Source organism: Ictalurus furcatus, chromosome 20 (genome assembly GCF_023375685.1).
Source record: "Ictalurus furcatus strain D&B chromosome 20, Billie_1.0, whole genome shotgun sequence".
NCBI lineage: Eukaryota > Metazoa > Chordata > Actinopteri > Siluriformes > Ictaluridae > Ictalurus > Ictalurus furcatus.
This window is the reverse complement of record NC_071274.1, coordinates 22,398,766-22,414,739: the sequence shown is the minus strand read 5'-3', so window position 1 is coordinate 22,414,739 and position 15,974 is coordinate 22,398,766. Positions and strand designations below refer to the sequence as shown.

General features: G+C 42.3%; 1 protein-coding gene across 1 annotated transcript; it reads left to right on the top strand.

Annotated features, from left to right (window-relative positions):
• Nucleotides 1-223: 223 nt before the first annotated feature.
• Nucleotides 224-7,704, top strand: LOC128624020 (lysine-specific demethylase 4A-like). Its single transcript, XM_053651286.1, has 8 exons — nucleotides 224-915; nucleotides 2,242-2,297; nucleotides 3,348-3,456; nucleotides 3,699-3,887; nucleotides 5,083-5,253; nucleotides 5,340-5,459; nucleotides 5,631-5,723; nucleotides 5,825-7,704. The coding sequence occupies exons 1-8, from the start codon at nucleotides 820-822 to the stop codon at nucleotides 5,963-5,965; spliced, it is 975 nt and encodes a 324-aa protein (XP_053507261.1). The 5' UTR covers nucleotides 224-819; the 3' UTR covers nucleotides 5,966-7,704.
• Nucleotides 7,705-15,974: the final 8,270 nt, after the last annotated feature.

The following is a 15,974-nucleotide window of genomic DNA, read 5'->3' as shown; positions in this document are numbered from 1 at the left end:
GGCATCTACTTTGAAGATGATAAAATAATCAAAAAAGAATTATCACAACATAACTCTAAGAAACAAGAGATCTAAGAGAGTAAAATAATCAGAAATGTCAATGAGATCCACCGGATCTCCGTGCAGATGATTGGTGCTGAACTGGCGTCTTCTGGACTCGAAGTTTCGAGGAAGACTGTTACGATGGCTCTTCATCATGGTGGACTTCAAGGTCATCCCCCCCCCCCCATTTGAAACACGGGGATGAGCTTCGGAAGTCTGTCCTTTGGTCTGATGGAGCTGTTCGGGCACATGGACGTCGCTCTTGTTTGGCGAAAGAAGGGAGAAGCCTTCGACTCTGAAAACACAGTTCACACAGTCAAACATGGTGGTGGGAGTGTAATGCTGTGGGGCTTCGCCGTCGGGTCTTCCAGCAAGAAGTTGATCCGAGGCACACGTCCAATTCGGTCCAAAATTTATTGAGGGACACCAAATTCCAGGTCCTGGAGTGGCCCTTTCAAAGCTCGGATCTCAGTTCTATTGAGAACCTACGGCGGGAGCTCAATTACCTTGAGCTAAAATCCGTCAAGAGACATGTACCAACCTAGTTAGGAGCTACAGTAAGAGGTGGCTTTCAGTTGTGAGTCAGAAAGGTTACACTTTTGACTATTAATTGTCAGAGGGCTAATAATTCTGGCCCTGTCATTTTTGTTTATATAAAATATACGTGTGTGTGTATATATGTATGTATATGTGTAGTGATAATTTGTTGAAGTATAAAAAAAAAATGGTGGGTATTTTGGGGTCGTCTTCCAAAAATGGGTGAGGAGTAAGGATGAAATGTTCTCCGTGTCCTCAGGTTGCTATGGAGTGCCTCGAGACAGCAATCTGGAAGGATGGAGGTGTTCACGCTGTGAGGCTAACGCATTTAATCAGGTGAGAGCTTTTACATCATTACTGTTTTTTTTGTTTGTTTGTTTGTTTTTTGTTTTTTAATAAATGATATGATATCAAAAGATGGACCGATAATCGGTTTTACTGATATTTTCCCTGATTTTTAAGCATTTTTCCATAATCGGATATCGGTTTTGTAATATCGGATCTACCGATAAATCTTGTGGGCTTTTTGAGAATTGCACGCAGGACCGCCATTGAAGTACTTTTATGTCCTTTGTTTGTTTACCTCATAGAAGCTTTAATTTAAAAAAAAAAAAAAAAAGACACGTTAATAACGGCGCACTTATTTCTATTCTGTTTTTGTATGCGTGGAGGAAGTGAAATTGATCAAATTGCTATAAATAGAACGGTTTGTTAGGTTCAGTGGTGTCGTTATCGTCGAGTCCAACAGAAGTAAAACAGTAAATAAATATCAGTTCTGCATATCGGTTATCAGCATCATAAACACGTAAATAAAGTGCGGAGCCTGTTCCCGAAACAGCTCATTTGCATGTATGCTCAAGAAGGTAACACGATACATTAAGAGCCAGGGGGGTGTAAACTTTTGAACAGGATGATCGGTGTAAATTGTCTTTTTATTTATATAAAAAATATATTTGCTGCTACTGGACCTGGGTATCAGATCCGTGCCATCTGTAATTTATAAAAGTAAATTATTTATGATGGGTCGAGGCGCTTTAAAACTATCGATTTGTACGACCTCGAAATAAATAAATAAATAAATAAATAAGGCAGCCAGATTAGTTTCAGATCGGAGCCGTTCGGACGGATGCGGTACAATGCCTAGTTTCTGTGTGATATTTAGTTTTTTAGTTGTTGGTGCAGTTACGTTTATGAGGAAGAAGCAGAAGCTGTGAAGAGGTAAAGAAGGGGGTAAAGAAGGGGACAGGCAGCTGTGCGGTGTACGTGTTCCTGGCAGTAAAAGTGTGTTTAAAAAAATTTTTAAAAAAACCCCACTACGTGATGTGAACCAGGCGATCGCACGCCTCCCGATATGTTCGTGTAACATTAACTTTGAGATATTTTATCACTGTGATGATGAAACACTGCGTGATATATCCAGTATTATGGCTTTTCTTCACACAGTAGACATATTGACATGAATGAGGTGGACGCTGATGTTATCATGACTGTAGAAAAGGTTTAAAAGCGTATAAAGTTCACAGACGTGTCTTATCTAAGCAAGAACGGGGAAGAGAAACCGGACACAGTGATCCGGCAGGTACTGTTCTGTTCTGTGTGTGTTTTTTGGTGTGTGTGTGTGTGTGCTTTAGGTTGATGATCATTTCTCCCCTCCTTCCACAGGACTGCTGTTTGTGTTCTTTAAGAGGAGGAGCGCTGCAGAGAGCCAACAATGAGAAGTGAGTAGCGGCGTCCATCTGTGCGACACTGCCCGGAAGTTATTTTCAGTCTCATGAGAGCGAGTTTCAGAAACGATATGAAATGTCTCAGGGGAAAATGGTGTGAATAACGTGTGAATCTAATAACCGCACGCTCGAATGTGATGGGTTGGGGAGGAACTTGGGTGGGGGGGGTGTTGTTTCCATTTGAACGCTTATGTCAGTGTAAGAGAACATCTATGGTATTTGCAAAAATGGTCAGATCCTTCACTGTAAGTGTTCAATAGGATATAACCCGTCACGTTGCGTCAACTATTCAAAACCAAATCGTCCCGTTTGTTCTGGCAGGATGTAGGGGGCGGAGCTCGATTTCTGTAAAGGGGTTCAAACTTACTGCAGCCTGTAACAAAAAATGGACGACAGAATCAGTTTACATGTGGAAACCGGTAACGTTTCTGTAGCTGATCCATTCCAGACGTGCCATCGTCGCTCGCCAGGGGGAAACAAGGTTTACGTCTTACTGGCGTGAAATGTAAAAGTTGAGCCTGCCCTGCTTTATAGTGAAAAATACTCGCGCCCATGTTTGCTTGGCTTACAAGAGCGATGTTTGTTTGGGAATTCACAAACAGATCAAAATAAACTCTCCGCAAAGCGAACGTATCCGCGGACGCGTCTTTCACGTCCCACGTCTCTCCCCGTCGGCGGTCTGATCTGAAAAATTTATCATCAATAAGCGTAGTTTTCTCCGGTTTTGCCACGTAAATGGTAGCAAGGGCTTCACAAATGGTAAATGTCATGCACATGCGCGCACACACACACACACACACACAATGTCCGTGTGTCATAGCTAGACTGCGAATGAACCAGCGGCCCGATTATACCTGTGTAGTGATTGATGCTCCTATTAAGGTGGTACGTTTCCACTGGAAAGAAGAGGGGGATGGGGTGCCAATACTTATGCACCACACCATATGGTCGTGCAGTTAGGAACTGTATAGCAGGAGGACCTGATACATGATGAAGTCGTGTGTGTGTGTGTGTGTGTGTGTGTGTGTGTGTGTGTGTGTGTAGGTGGGTGCATGTGTTTTGTGCAGTAGCAGTTTTAGAAGCCAGGTTCGTGAACATCGCTGATCGCAGGCCGGTCGATCTCAGTGCTATACCGCTACAGAGATTTAAACTGGTAAGTAAGAGAGAGAGAGAGAGTGTGTGTGTGTGTGTGAGAGAGAGAGAGCGAGAGAGAGAGATTGCTACACAATTTTATATTTGATCTACAAGGCTAACACAGAAAGCAAATAAAGGCGGACATTTCTACATATTGCAGCATCACTATAAAAAGATGTTTGCCGAAAGCGAGATAAGACGAGCCTTAATTAACCACGTAATCCTGAGATCTTGAGAAGAAGTGGTGTTTATGGTGTGCAGAAATGTCACTACTGTCGGAAGCGGATGAAGAGGGTTTCCGGCTGCTGCGTTCAGTGTTCCCACGGCCGCTGCTCGTCCTCGTTCCACCCCACGTGCGCTCAGGCGGCCGGCGTTCACATGCACCCCGACGACTGGCCATTTGTCGTCTTCTTCACCTGCTGGAGACACAAAGGAGGCACGAACATCGAGGTAACGCTCTCGCACTCCGGTCCTCGTTTAGCAACCTTTTTACTAAAGGTGCGTCTGAAACCGCTTTCCTCAAAACATTTAGACAAAAATAATCATTCTCATTTCCTTCACACTCGCTGGTGTGTTTCGACGAACGCCGTTAATCACCAAGCCTTTTCACGTACGTACGTTTTAACTTGGCCACGCCCACGAAGCGCCGTAAAAAGGCGCGAAGGTCACAGAAGTGAAAACGATTGAAAGTTTAAAGTCGAGTTCCTGTACCCGGGAGCCAAGGGAGCATAATTGGCCGTGCTGTTTGGGTGGGAGGGGCAAACACTCTCTCTCCGCTGTCAATCACCCTGACGTCTGTGAGCCTGTGTGCGGTATGTGGAAGACGACGGATAGCGCTTTTTTTCCTCAGAGCGTGTTACGCTGCCCTGTGATCTCGGGGGAATGAAGAAAGAAAGAAATAAATAATCCAATAAATATAATAAATAACCGATTTTGTCTTTTATTCGTGTTTAAAACATGGCACCGACTCCTCGACAGTTATACGATCTGAAATAGAAGTTGACGTTGTACGTAAATGTATAAATAAAATAATTTTTTAACCAACCCAACGTGATCAGACGACGTGTCTGTCAACTGGGAAATCGCCTGATCTGGCAACCCTGCGAACAGATAACGAAAAGATTTACGATTTTCATCTTATATTTTCTTTATATTTTCTTTCTCCAGCTCTGATGAAATACCATCGTACTTCGGGCCTCGTTTATCGGTCTTTTAGTAAAATTGTGTGCGAGCGTAAACGCGTAAACCGCCGATCCTCGAGGCTTAAGCAAAGCGTGTTTCTGACGCAGCTCATTTGCATGTCGTGACGCCCACAGAACTCCATAAAAGGTAAAGTGCTCAAACAGCTAGGAGCCTGAAATGAGCGGTCAGGGTAAAGGCTGAAAAACAGAAGCGAAAGGTATTTTGACTCACTTCTATGCCTATAAAAATATTTTAATAATAATAAGAAGAAGAAGAAGCGAGCAATTAATCTTCCGTCAGCTGAGGCGTTTGTTTACAGCTTTATTTATTCATTAATGCCAGTAACGACTTATTAACTTACTCTACTTGGGTTTATTTTATTTTGGTTTCATTTTACTGTGCAGTAAAACATGTTCACGTGTAAAGAGTTTTCAGGATGCGTCACTCTCTTCCCCTTCCTCAGCGCAACAAGGCGTCTCTGCGGGAACTGGTGGAGGGACAGAAAGTCATCTGCAAGCACAAAAACGGCCGGTACTACCAGTGCGAGGTGGTGGAGCTCACCAAAGCGACGTTCTACGAGGTCGTCTTCGATGACGGCTCGTTCAGCGACAATCTTTTCCCAGAGGACATAGTGGTACGCGACCGCGCGGCGAAATCCGAACGATCGGGGCGCGTCAGGTCGGGTGGCGTTTCGCTTAACGTCGTGTCTGTCTGTTACAGAACAGAGACTGCGTGCGACTCGGGCCTCCAGCAGAGGGCGACGTGGTGCAGGTGCGCTGGACAGACGGACTGATCTACGGAGCGAAGTTCGTAGCGGCTCACGTCATCCCCATGTACCAGGTCAGAGAATCTCTCTCTCTCCGTACAGAACCTCTCCAGATCCTTCAGATTTCCAGGTCCACGCGGGAACTTTTACAGACATTATTAAAGACTCTCTCTCTCTCTCTCTCTCTCTCTCTCTCTCTCTCTCTCTCTCTCGTCCTCGTTGTGAACCCTGATTTCCTTCTCCAGTTGGAGTTCGAGGACGAGTCTCAGCTGACGGTCAAGCGGGAGGAAGTGTACTGTCTGGACGAGGAGCTGCCCAAACGTGTAAAGGCACGACTGGTGAGTAAGACTGGATCCGCTCCAGCAGTTACTTTATTATTCACGCGCAGCGCTCGAGTGCCTTTAATCGCTCTGTGGTCTTTCCCGTCTTTTCTCTCCAGTCCGTGGCGTCGGATATGCGCTTTAAAGGAGTCTTCGTGGAGAAGGAAGTCAAACAGGACTCGAAAAGACAGCGCTTCATCAACTCGCGCTACAGAGAAGACTATATCGAACCTTCTATCTACAGAGCCATCATGGAGTGACGTCACGCTCCGCGTGGAACGCTCCGCAACGGGACTCGTCAGACCCCGGCTCTGTTTTTAGCGTAAACAGCGATGTCCAAACGTGACGGCCACGGATTGTTTGTTTGTTTGGTTTTTTTCCCCTGAAGGTCTTTAATCCTGTCTTTAACCTGTTTTTCCACTGACACGGTGCCGCTGTGGTTAAACACCAAACCTAAGCAAAGATGTCGCGTAATCCGACGCACGAGCCTCCGAGTACACCTGTAAACCCCGCGTGTGATCCGACGCACGAGCCTCTGAGTACACCTGTAAACCCCGCGCGTGCGCCGGCGATCCATCGTTTCCTACGCGCGTCTCGATTTCAGCTCGTTTCCACTCAGATTTTCCCAATTTTATGCGGATTAGGTACGACTAAGCGAGGAAAAATAAATAAATAAAACGATCGTCACGAACGATTCCTCAGGACGACGCCCATGTTCCGACGTTTCTTCGGTTCCCGTTAGAGTCCGCCGCTTTTACTTCCTACCTGCAGTTTGTTCTGCAGAAGTGGAAGAGAAGCCTATAAGCGTCTTGTTCCGTCACGTATAGTCCCTCATTAAATGTGTGAATCATGGAAGGAAGTACGGAAGCAGCTAGTACACGCGCTAATCTAGCGAGTGACGTGTAAAGCGATCTTAAATGCGGGTTTTAAATAAAAGCGGTGTGTGTAAATAGTATAGTTGGCTTTAGGTTATGAGTTTTGGCTACGAATAAAAAAAAATTGTAAAAAAAAATAAATGAAGCCGGACAGGCCACGCCCACCAGAGACGAAACGGTCACGGCTGCCGTAGCAATTTTACAAACTTTACAAAGTTCAAGGTTCTAGTTCTACCTTTTCTTCCGACTGTATTCCTCGTAAGAATTCCTTCGCTCACGATTCGTGAAGAATGCGTGCAAATTTCTCTTGGGGGGGGGTGGGGGGAATAAAATCCTTTTTAGTAAAGACTAAATGGGATCCAGATTAGCACCGTGTCTGTGGAAAAGCTTTTCCCGACACTCCTCATCGTTTACGGTGGTCACGGTACGGATCGGATGGCGTATCCCAGTCGAACCGCACATCATCGTACACGTCGGTAGCACGGGCCGGGATTTCCTGCTAACGCTCTGTGGATAAATCTCCAGGAGGAATTCTGGCACGTGGTCACTGTGTAATCTACTGTAAAGATAGAAGTTTTTTTTTTTTTTTAAATAGGAAGGCCTAGCCTTATATTTTCCTTCGCTTATTTTCTAGGCTCAGATTCTGGGTTAACGTTTAATTTATATCTCGGATTAGTTTGAATCGTTGCTTTTTATCTCCTGAAAGTTTTCACCGCTTTGGCTTTGTTTGTAAAAAAAAAAAAAAAAAAAAAAGAAAAAGGAGAAAAAAAAAAATTGTATTTATATGTTTTGACTTTACGAATGGCGTTTTTGTTCCCTTCTAGTTTTCTACTCCTTTTTACTCTGTTGATCGTTAGGAACGAATATTGGCAGGTTAAAAAAACAAAAAAAACCAAAACGGATGCACTTACTGACCGTTTCTCTTCTTTCCCCCTGAATGCGTTGTGTGTGTGTGTGTGTGTGTGTGTGTGTGTGTGTGTGTGTGTGTGTGTGTGTGTGTGTGATTTAATTAGCAAAACAAGGAAATCTTTCTTGAATCATGTCTCCGTTTAGAGACTTCTCTGGTTCTAGTAATTGTAAACTCATGACTGCTTCCTTTCTTCATTAAAGCAGCTTGATTTGGATCCTTTTTTCTCCTTTTTATTATTTCATATCTTTCATCCTGTGCAGCTTTAATTCAGGAATAAAACACGTGAGTCAGCAAAAAAGATCAGGTTGCTTATCATGCCACACTTTCCACACGCTCACTGGCGCTGTTGGGCAGTTTGTTTCGTTTCGCGTAATTTCGCTTGTTTTTAAAGGGATACCCTTAAGAAGTAAAAAAGGGAAACCCTTAAGAAGTAAAAAAGGGAAACCCTTAAGAAGTAAAAATGGGAAACCCTTAAGAAGTAAAAAAGGGATACCCTTAAGAAGTAAAAAAGGAAAGACCATAAGAAACAAAAAGGGATACCCTTAAGAAGTAAAAAAGGGAAACCCTTAAGAAGTAAAAAAGGGATACCCTTAAGAAGTAAAAAAGGAAAGACCATAAGAAACAAAAAGGGAAACCCTTAAGAAGTAAAAAAGGGAAACCCTTAAGAAGTAAAAAAGGGATACCCTTAAGAAGTAAAAAAGGGATACCCTTAAGAAGTAAAAAAGGAAAGACCATAAGAAACAAAAAGGGATACCCTTAAGAAGTAAAAAAGGGAAACCCTTAAGAAGTAAAAAAGGGATACCCTTAAGAAGTAAAAAAGGGAAACCCTTAAGAAGTAAAAAGGAAAGACCATAAGAAACAAAAAGGGAAACCCTTGAGAAGTAAAAATGGGAAACCCTTAAGAAGTAAAAAAGGGATACCCTTAAGAAGTAAAAAAGGGAAACCCTTAAGAAGTAAAAAAGGGAAACCCTTAAGAAGTAAAAAAGGGATACCCTTAAGAAGTAAAAAAGGGAAACCCTTAAGAAGTAAAAAAGGGATACCCTTAAGAAGTAAAAAAGGGAAACCCTTAAGAAGTAAAAAGGAAAGACCATAAGAAACAAAAAGGGAAACCCTTGAGAAGTAAAAAAGGGAAACCCTTAAGAAGTAAAAAAGGGATACCCTTAAGAAGTAAAAAAGGGAAACCCTTAAGAAGTAAAAAGGAAAGACCATAAGAAACAAAAAGGGAAACCCTTAAGAAGTAAAAATGGGAAACCCTTAAGAAGTAAAAAAGGGAAACCCTTAAGAAGTAAAAAAGGGATACCCTTAAGAAGTAAAAAAGGGATACCCTTAAGAAGTAAAAAAGGAAAGACCATAAGAAACAAAAAGGGAAACCCTTGAGAAGTAAAAAAGGGAAACCCTTAAGAAGTAAAAATGGGAAACCCTTAAGAAGTAAAAAAGGGAAACCCTTAAGAAGTAAAAAAGGGATACCCTTAAGAAGTAAAAAAGGGATACCCTTAAGAAGTAAAAAAGGAAAGACCATAAGAAACAAAAAGGGAAACCCTTAAGAAGTAAAAAAGGGATACCCTTAAGAAGTAAAAAAGGGATACCCTTAAGAAGTAAAAAGGAAAGACCATAAGAAGTAAAAAAGGGATACCCTTAAGAAGTAAAAAAGGAAAGACCATAAGAAACAAAAAGGGATACCCTTAAGAAGTAAAAAAGGGAAACCCTTAAGAAGTAAAAAAGGGAAACCCTTAAGAAGTAAAAAAGGGATACCCTTAAGAAGTAAAAAAGGGATACCCTTAAGAAGTAAAAAAGGGAAACCCTTAAGAAGTAAAAAGGAAAGACCATAAGAAACAAAAAGGGAAACCCTTGAGAAGTAAAAAAGGGAAACCCTTAAGAAGTAAAAATGGGAAACCCTTAAGAAGTAAAAAAGGGATACCCTTAAGAAGTAAAAAAGGGATACCCTTAAGAAGTAAAAAAGGAAAGACCATAAGAAACAAAAAGGGATACCCTTAAGAAGTAAAAAAGGGAAACCCTTAAGAAGTAAAAAAGGGATACCCTTAAGAAGTAAAAAAGGGATACCCTTAAGAAGTAAAAAAGGGAAACCCTTAAGTAAAAAAGGGATACCCTTAAGAAGTAAAAAAGGGATACCCTTAAGAAGTAAAAAAGGGAAACCCTTAAGTAAAAAAGGGATACCCTTAAGAAGTAAAAAAGGGATACCCTTAAGAAGTAAAAAAGGGATACCCTTAAGAAGTAAAAAAGGGATACCCTTAAGAAGTAAAAAGGAAAGACCATAAGAAGTAAAAAAGGGAAACCCTTAAGAAGTAAAAAAGGGATACCCTTAAGAAGTAAAAAAGGGAAACCCTTAAGAAGTAAAAAAGGGAAACCCTTAAGAAGTAAAAAGGAAAGACCATAAGAAACAAAACGGTAGTATGAAGTAAAAAGGGAAACCGTTAAGAAGCATAAATGAAAACCCTTAAGTAATGAAACCCTTCGAAAACATTTCAGAACATCCCCTCAGGATTCCCATCACGGCAGACATCTGCATGAGGTCGGTGCATCGTTACAGGCTTGACGTTATCGACGTTCTTTCTAAACAACGTTGGCCCTCCATGTCCTTCCTGCAAACCCCATACAAGGCGGGTAAGGGACGCGGGTCCGGAGCGGAGCTGCTCTCCTTCAGGTCTACTTCATCTTCTGCAGGGTCTCGGCGTGGCGGTTTGAAATCCTGAGTGGAGCGTACGGAGTAGCTGATGAAATGTGGAAAGGCGCGGTACTCGAGCGTGTAGGAGGTGCGACTGGAAGGTTCGGAGAAAGGCCACGTCCCAAACACCCGGCGGTAATCTCCAGAAGCTGTTGATTAGGTCGAGGGGAGAGAAAAAAACGATTAGCGGTGAATAATAGCAGTGTGTAGAGCGGAGCGCTGACCTCCAGTACAGCTCTGCCATGTTCACAGACGGGGTTTAACGTGGTGTTCCGATGTCGCGGACTCCTTCTTAACGCAAACGTATAATGTTCTCCATGAGGATAGTTATAATAATAATAATAATAATAATAATAATGTATTTTTGCTTCCGTCGACTATCTGCGGTTTGTTTCATGATGAAGTAACGTCCCTAACGTTGTATTTAACATCGTTACTCATCAGTGTTGGTCATTTAGGCGTGGTGTTACAGCTCATCTCGGCTAGACTGTGACTCCTAAAGGAAAAAATAATAATAATCTACAGACAGGAGAGAGAGACTGGAAGAGAGGGAGAGAGAGATACGGACACAGAGAGAGAGAGAGAGAGCACGAGACAGACAGACGGAGAGAGAGAGACTGGAAGAGAGGGAGAGAGAGATACGGACACAGAGAGAGAGAGAGAGAGCGCGAGACAGACAGACGGAGAGAGAGAGACTGGAAGAGAGGGAGAGAGAGATACGGACACAGAGAGAGAGAGAGCGCGAGACAGACAGACGGAGAGAGAGAGACTGGAAGAGAGGGAGAGAGAGATACGGACACAGAGAGAGAGAGAGAGAGCGCGAGACAGACAGACGGAGAGAGAGAGACTGGAAGAGAGGGAGAGAGAGATACGGACACAGAGAGAGAGAGAGCGCGAGACAGACAGACGGAGAGAGAGAGACTGGAAGAGAGGGAGAGAGAGATACGGACACAGAGAGAGAGCGAGTCAGACAGGCGGAGAGAGAGAGACAGGTGACACACGACTTGGCAGCTCGCTGTACGTACCTAAAATAAACAGGGAAATGTGACGGTTTAGAAATCGGCTTCTCACGACGGGGATCATCTTAATCTTAATCCTCATTTCTTCTAATTCCACACAGACGCTTTTACATTAATTACTTCGACAACATCGAATAAATAAATCGGGCCAAGACGCGTCACGTGACGCCCGACCGTCTCCGATTCACGTGCGTCGGACACGAGCACAGCTAAAAGGTCTGGTTTACCGACGAGCTTCGGTGCGAAAGAGCACGCAGAACTGTTTTCGGATTTGCGATCCGAGGAGTATCGAGCGTTTTTGACCGCAACGATCACCAAAAAAAAAACCCTCCACGGAATCCTGTACGGACGGCGGAAGACCGACACGTCGGAGTAAACGTGCGAGCCTGTGAACGTGAACTGTAATCCTGTGCACGTTCGGATTAAAACTGAAACCAGAGCGAATGAAATAAAGTCTGCTTTTTAAAATATTTGTATATTTTAGGAGGCAATCGATGTCGGCTTTAGTTACCTTTAGCGTTAGCGTTTCTATCTTTTCTAGCGTTAGCGTTTTGGATCTTTTCCACTGTATGTTAGCGCAGTTAGCTTAGCATTTATAGACTTGAGCTTAGTTTAGAAATATTTCTACTTTTCATTTAGTTCTAGTTTTGAAATCGTTTTCCGACCTTTTTACTTCAGGTTCAGTTCAGCGGTGTTACTAGTCCTCTTTTTTATGATGAAATCTTTTTCTATATGTACTACGTTTAGTTTAGCAATAGCGTTTAGTTTATAGCTTTAAATATTTCTACTTTTTGTTTCATTGTAGTTTTTTTGCACGTTTCATTTCAGTGAGTTTAGCAACTAGTTGTTCTTAGTTGTACATTTTTTATATATATATATATATATATATATATATATATATATATTTCTGTATGTTTCAGTTTAGCAACATGTTTTTTTTGTTTATTTTAGCGTTTCTTAGTTTTTTCTTAGTCGCCATTTTGGACTTTTTTACTGTGTATTATTTCAGTTAGTTTAGCAACAGGATTTAGCTTCGTTTAGAAATATGAAAAAAAAATTAGTTCTAATTTTGAATTCTATATTCATTTTATATAACTGTTTTTTTGTACATTGATTGTGTATTTATTTATATATATATATACACGTTTCTTTATGTTGTTTATTTTGTACAGTGTTCAGTTAGTTTAGCTACAGGTTTTAGTTGAACTAAAATAAAAATAAAGAAAAATAAACGTACTATAAATATTTATATTTTTGTATATTTCGGTTAGTTTAGCAATAGGTTTTCTCTTTTTTTTTCTAGGTGTTTTCTAGGTTTTTATTTTTTGCACATTATTGTAGTTTATCGCAGGTTTTATTTTAGTTTAGCGCTGTTTCGAGTCGAAGTTTTTGGAATGTTTTGCACGTTATTTTATTACAGATAGTTTCATAAGTTTGAAGTTTTAGTTTAGGTTTTTATGTTGGTTGTATTGTAGTTTAGCAGTATTTGGAGGTTTAGTTTAGCAGAATTTGTGGATTTTTGTTTGTTTTATTTCAGTTCATTTAGTAGCAACTACATTGGCAGTGTTTCTAGTTTTTGTTGGTGTTTTTTTTGGTATGTAATTTTTAAGAAGCTATATATCTCTTAGAATTTCGCTGTGTCTGTAGTTTTGGATTTCAAGTTTAGTTATATTATTATTATTATTATTATTATTATTATTATTATTAGTTTTAGACTCTTTTAGCGGCAGTAATTTGAGATTTTTGGTGTATGCAGTAACTCGGTGATCATAAACACGCTGCGTGTCACATGTTACTCTGGCTTTTTTTTTTCGTGGAAGCTTGTGCGGCTGGTTGTTGAGGTGAAGGTGACCCAGATCGATGGTGTCTGTCCGTGCTATGTGTTCACATGACTCTCAGCTCTCACCATGTCCTACTTAAACTGGAGGCCAGCCCAGCTAACCCCAGCCCCCTGCCCCTCACCCCACACACACACACGCACACACACACGCACACCCACATCCTGGTTTGGGTTACACACCTCATCAGCCTCGCTTTGCTGCCATTATGTGGGAAAAGCAGAGTGTACAGAGTGCTTTAATCCCGTTTATTCAGTTCAGCTCTGGAGAAGTCAAGGACCTCCGGGTCGGTCACCTCCTCTATCGGATGGATAGAATACCTCTGCATCTGGCCTCGCTTTTTATCCTCCGTACTTCACCCAGAGCTTCATGTCTGCTGACAGAAATGCCCGCGTTGGAACTGAACGCCTTTTGTTAGCACCAACCCACCAACCCCCCCTTTACCCCTCCAAAAAAAAACCTTATGCCAGTTTCTGTACGAGCGTGTGTGTACAGCGTGTGTGTGTGTGTGTGTGTGTGATGTGATGAAGCAAAAATGCTCTGACTCGGCCAAAAATATGAAGAGGTTTGCCTTTTTTCAGTCTTGTGGGAGTTTTATTTAACCAAGGCTCTTCTCAGGGAGGAAAGGATTATATGATTTGGTTATGAAATAAAAAAATATCTATTGGAAACAATTGTGATCCTTTCTGGCGTCTTCTTTTTCCCTCCCAGACATGTCTTCATGTCTTTAAGGGTCTGATGTATCAAACTCCTAAGATCGTCTCATCTTATAATAATAATAATAATAATAATAATAATAATAAGCACAAAAGATGCCAGAATAAAAATAGAAATTTACACACACACAAAAAAAAACATGTGAATGCAACAAGTAGGAAACCGAAAGTCTAAATGAAGGCAATAATATTTTAAAAGAGTTTTTATACAGTAAAATAAATCTTAAATGGACGTTAATTTCTGTTTATTTTCTTTTTAAACCTAAAAGACCACGTAATAATAAAAGTAATAAAGCTTCATTTTGGAATTGGGTCCAGAGCGGACGTTCCTGTTCTCGGTCAGTCATCTCCGAGATTTCTTTACGATCGTCCTGTTTTTAACGTTCTTTCCTTCTACAGCGAAACCGTGACGTGGGCGGGGCACGCCGCCGTTACGCTACGTACGATTACGTGGAAGTTATTCGGAATGTTCGAGTTCAGTAAAGACACCGGTACTGAGACGGAGTTCCTTCAGCTCTGCGCTTCCTATTAAAGCGTTTCATCCCCTGGTTCTGGTCTCCATGCTGCTGCAGCTTGAGGAACGTAAGCGGCTCAGAGGGTCCCATGTGCTGGTCAGATGATCCTGCAGGGGGTTTAAGTCCTTCCTCGAGATACAATGACCTAACTGTACTTTCTCTTTCCCATATCTTGTCGTTTTTCAGCTTTGTCTCTGAGGGTGAAGGAGAAAAGAAGTGTTTGTTCCACGGTTAAAGGTGTGGTCAGGAGTTGGATCGCGTTGTAGAAACTCTGACGCTGAAATCTCGTCTGTCTTCAACTGCGTCCGCTCGCCCTTAACTAGCCGGCTAGCTTGTAGAGATTGTTTGTTTCTTTGCGTACATTTATTTATTTATTTATTTATTAAGTACATGAGTTGTTTTCAGTGTGTTGATGCTTTTCCTTTTGAGACAGGAAGTCTGAGTGATGACGTTGAATTTCCTGGCCGATTTACACAACAGCGTTCAAGATACACCCACTCCTGTTCGCTGTAACCATGACGATTTTAATGGTAGACGACGATGACGTAGTATCGTCTGTTTTTGGAGTTACGGCGTACATGTTTGAGCCGAGCTCGAGAGTCGGTGGTGCCGATGGTGACGTAGAAACGCCAGATCGTCACCCGACACGTACGAGCGGTAGATAAGACGATCTTGCTCTAAAATGATGAAGACGGCACGTGAAAACAGAATCACGTTCTCCGTCGGCCTGACGTAGCGACGTTCCGGCGTCGAGCGACCCGATGCTGGTGAAGAAACGCTCCTCTGAAACTCAAACTCCGCCGCCTCACGAATCCGAATTCCTCCGAACCGCGTTTACTGCTAACGAGCTGCTACTGGAGCGCAAGACACGCCCCTGGGGGAGGGACGTATACGTTGTAGAGAGCATTTAATTGGATGAACTCAAGACTAGTGCAGGATGAGTCATCAAAAAAAAGATGATTGTTTTCCTGGAGGTGATGAACTATAAAACAATAAATGTTCATCTCTAGTAACGTTGGCTGCTAACGAAACCAGGCGTAGATCCGGCGTGCGATAGGCGTAAAGGTGCGTTCATACGCACAGCGACTCGCGGCGACATGAGCGACAGGACGTGGGCGTGTCCAGTGACTCGACAAAGTTGAGGAATATTGAACTTTATGCAAATTTGGAGAGACTTGGTGCAGCAGCTAGCGACGGGAGTGAAGACAGTAGAGCGCACGTGATCCGCGATCCGCCACGCCTCCTGCGAGACCCAGACAGTCTGCCGCTTTCGCGGCAGATAGCAGATGGCCGCGATGGCGAAGAGCGCACGCCGCTACTCCTTCGTCTTGTAGGAAATGATGCGTATATACGCTGATGAATTTTATTTACAAACGCTCTCCCTACAGAATGTTTTTATTTTAGTGGCAATAAAACTGGTTTGTTTTCAAAGGAATGCTAATTACACCAGGCACTGAGGAATGTTACTATGGCAACCAGTAGTAGGAATGCCTACTGCCTATAAGGTGGTAAGCTGGAGCCAGGTCTCTCTCTCTCTCACTCTTTCTCTCTCTTGTTCTCTCTCTCTCACTCTGTCGCTCACTCTCTCTCTCTCTCTCTTACTCTCTGTCTCTCTCTCTTTCTCGTACATGCTCTGGTCATGTTCGAAATGGAGGAATTTCTAGTTGCTATTTTTTTTACATTTTTTACATTTTTACAATTTTTTTTTTTTAT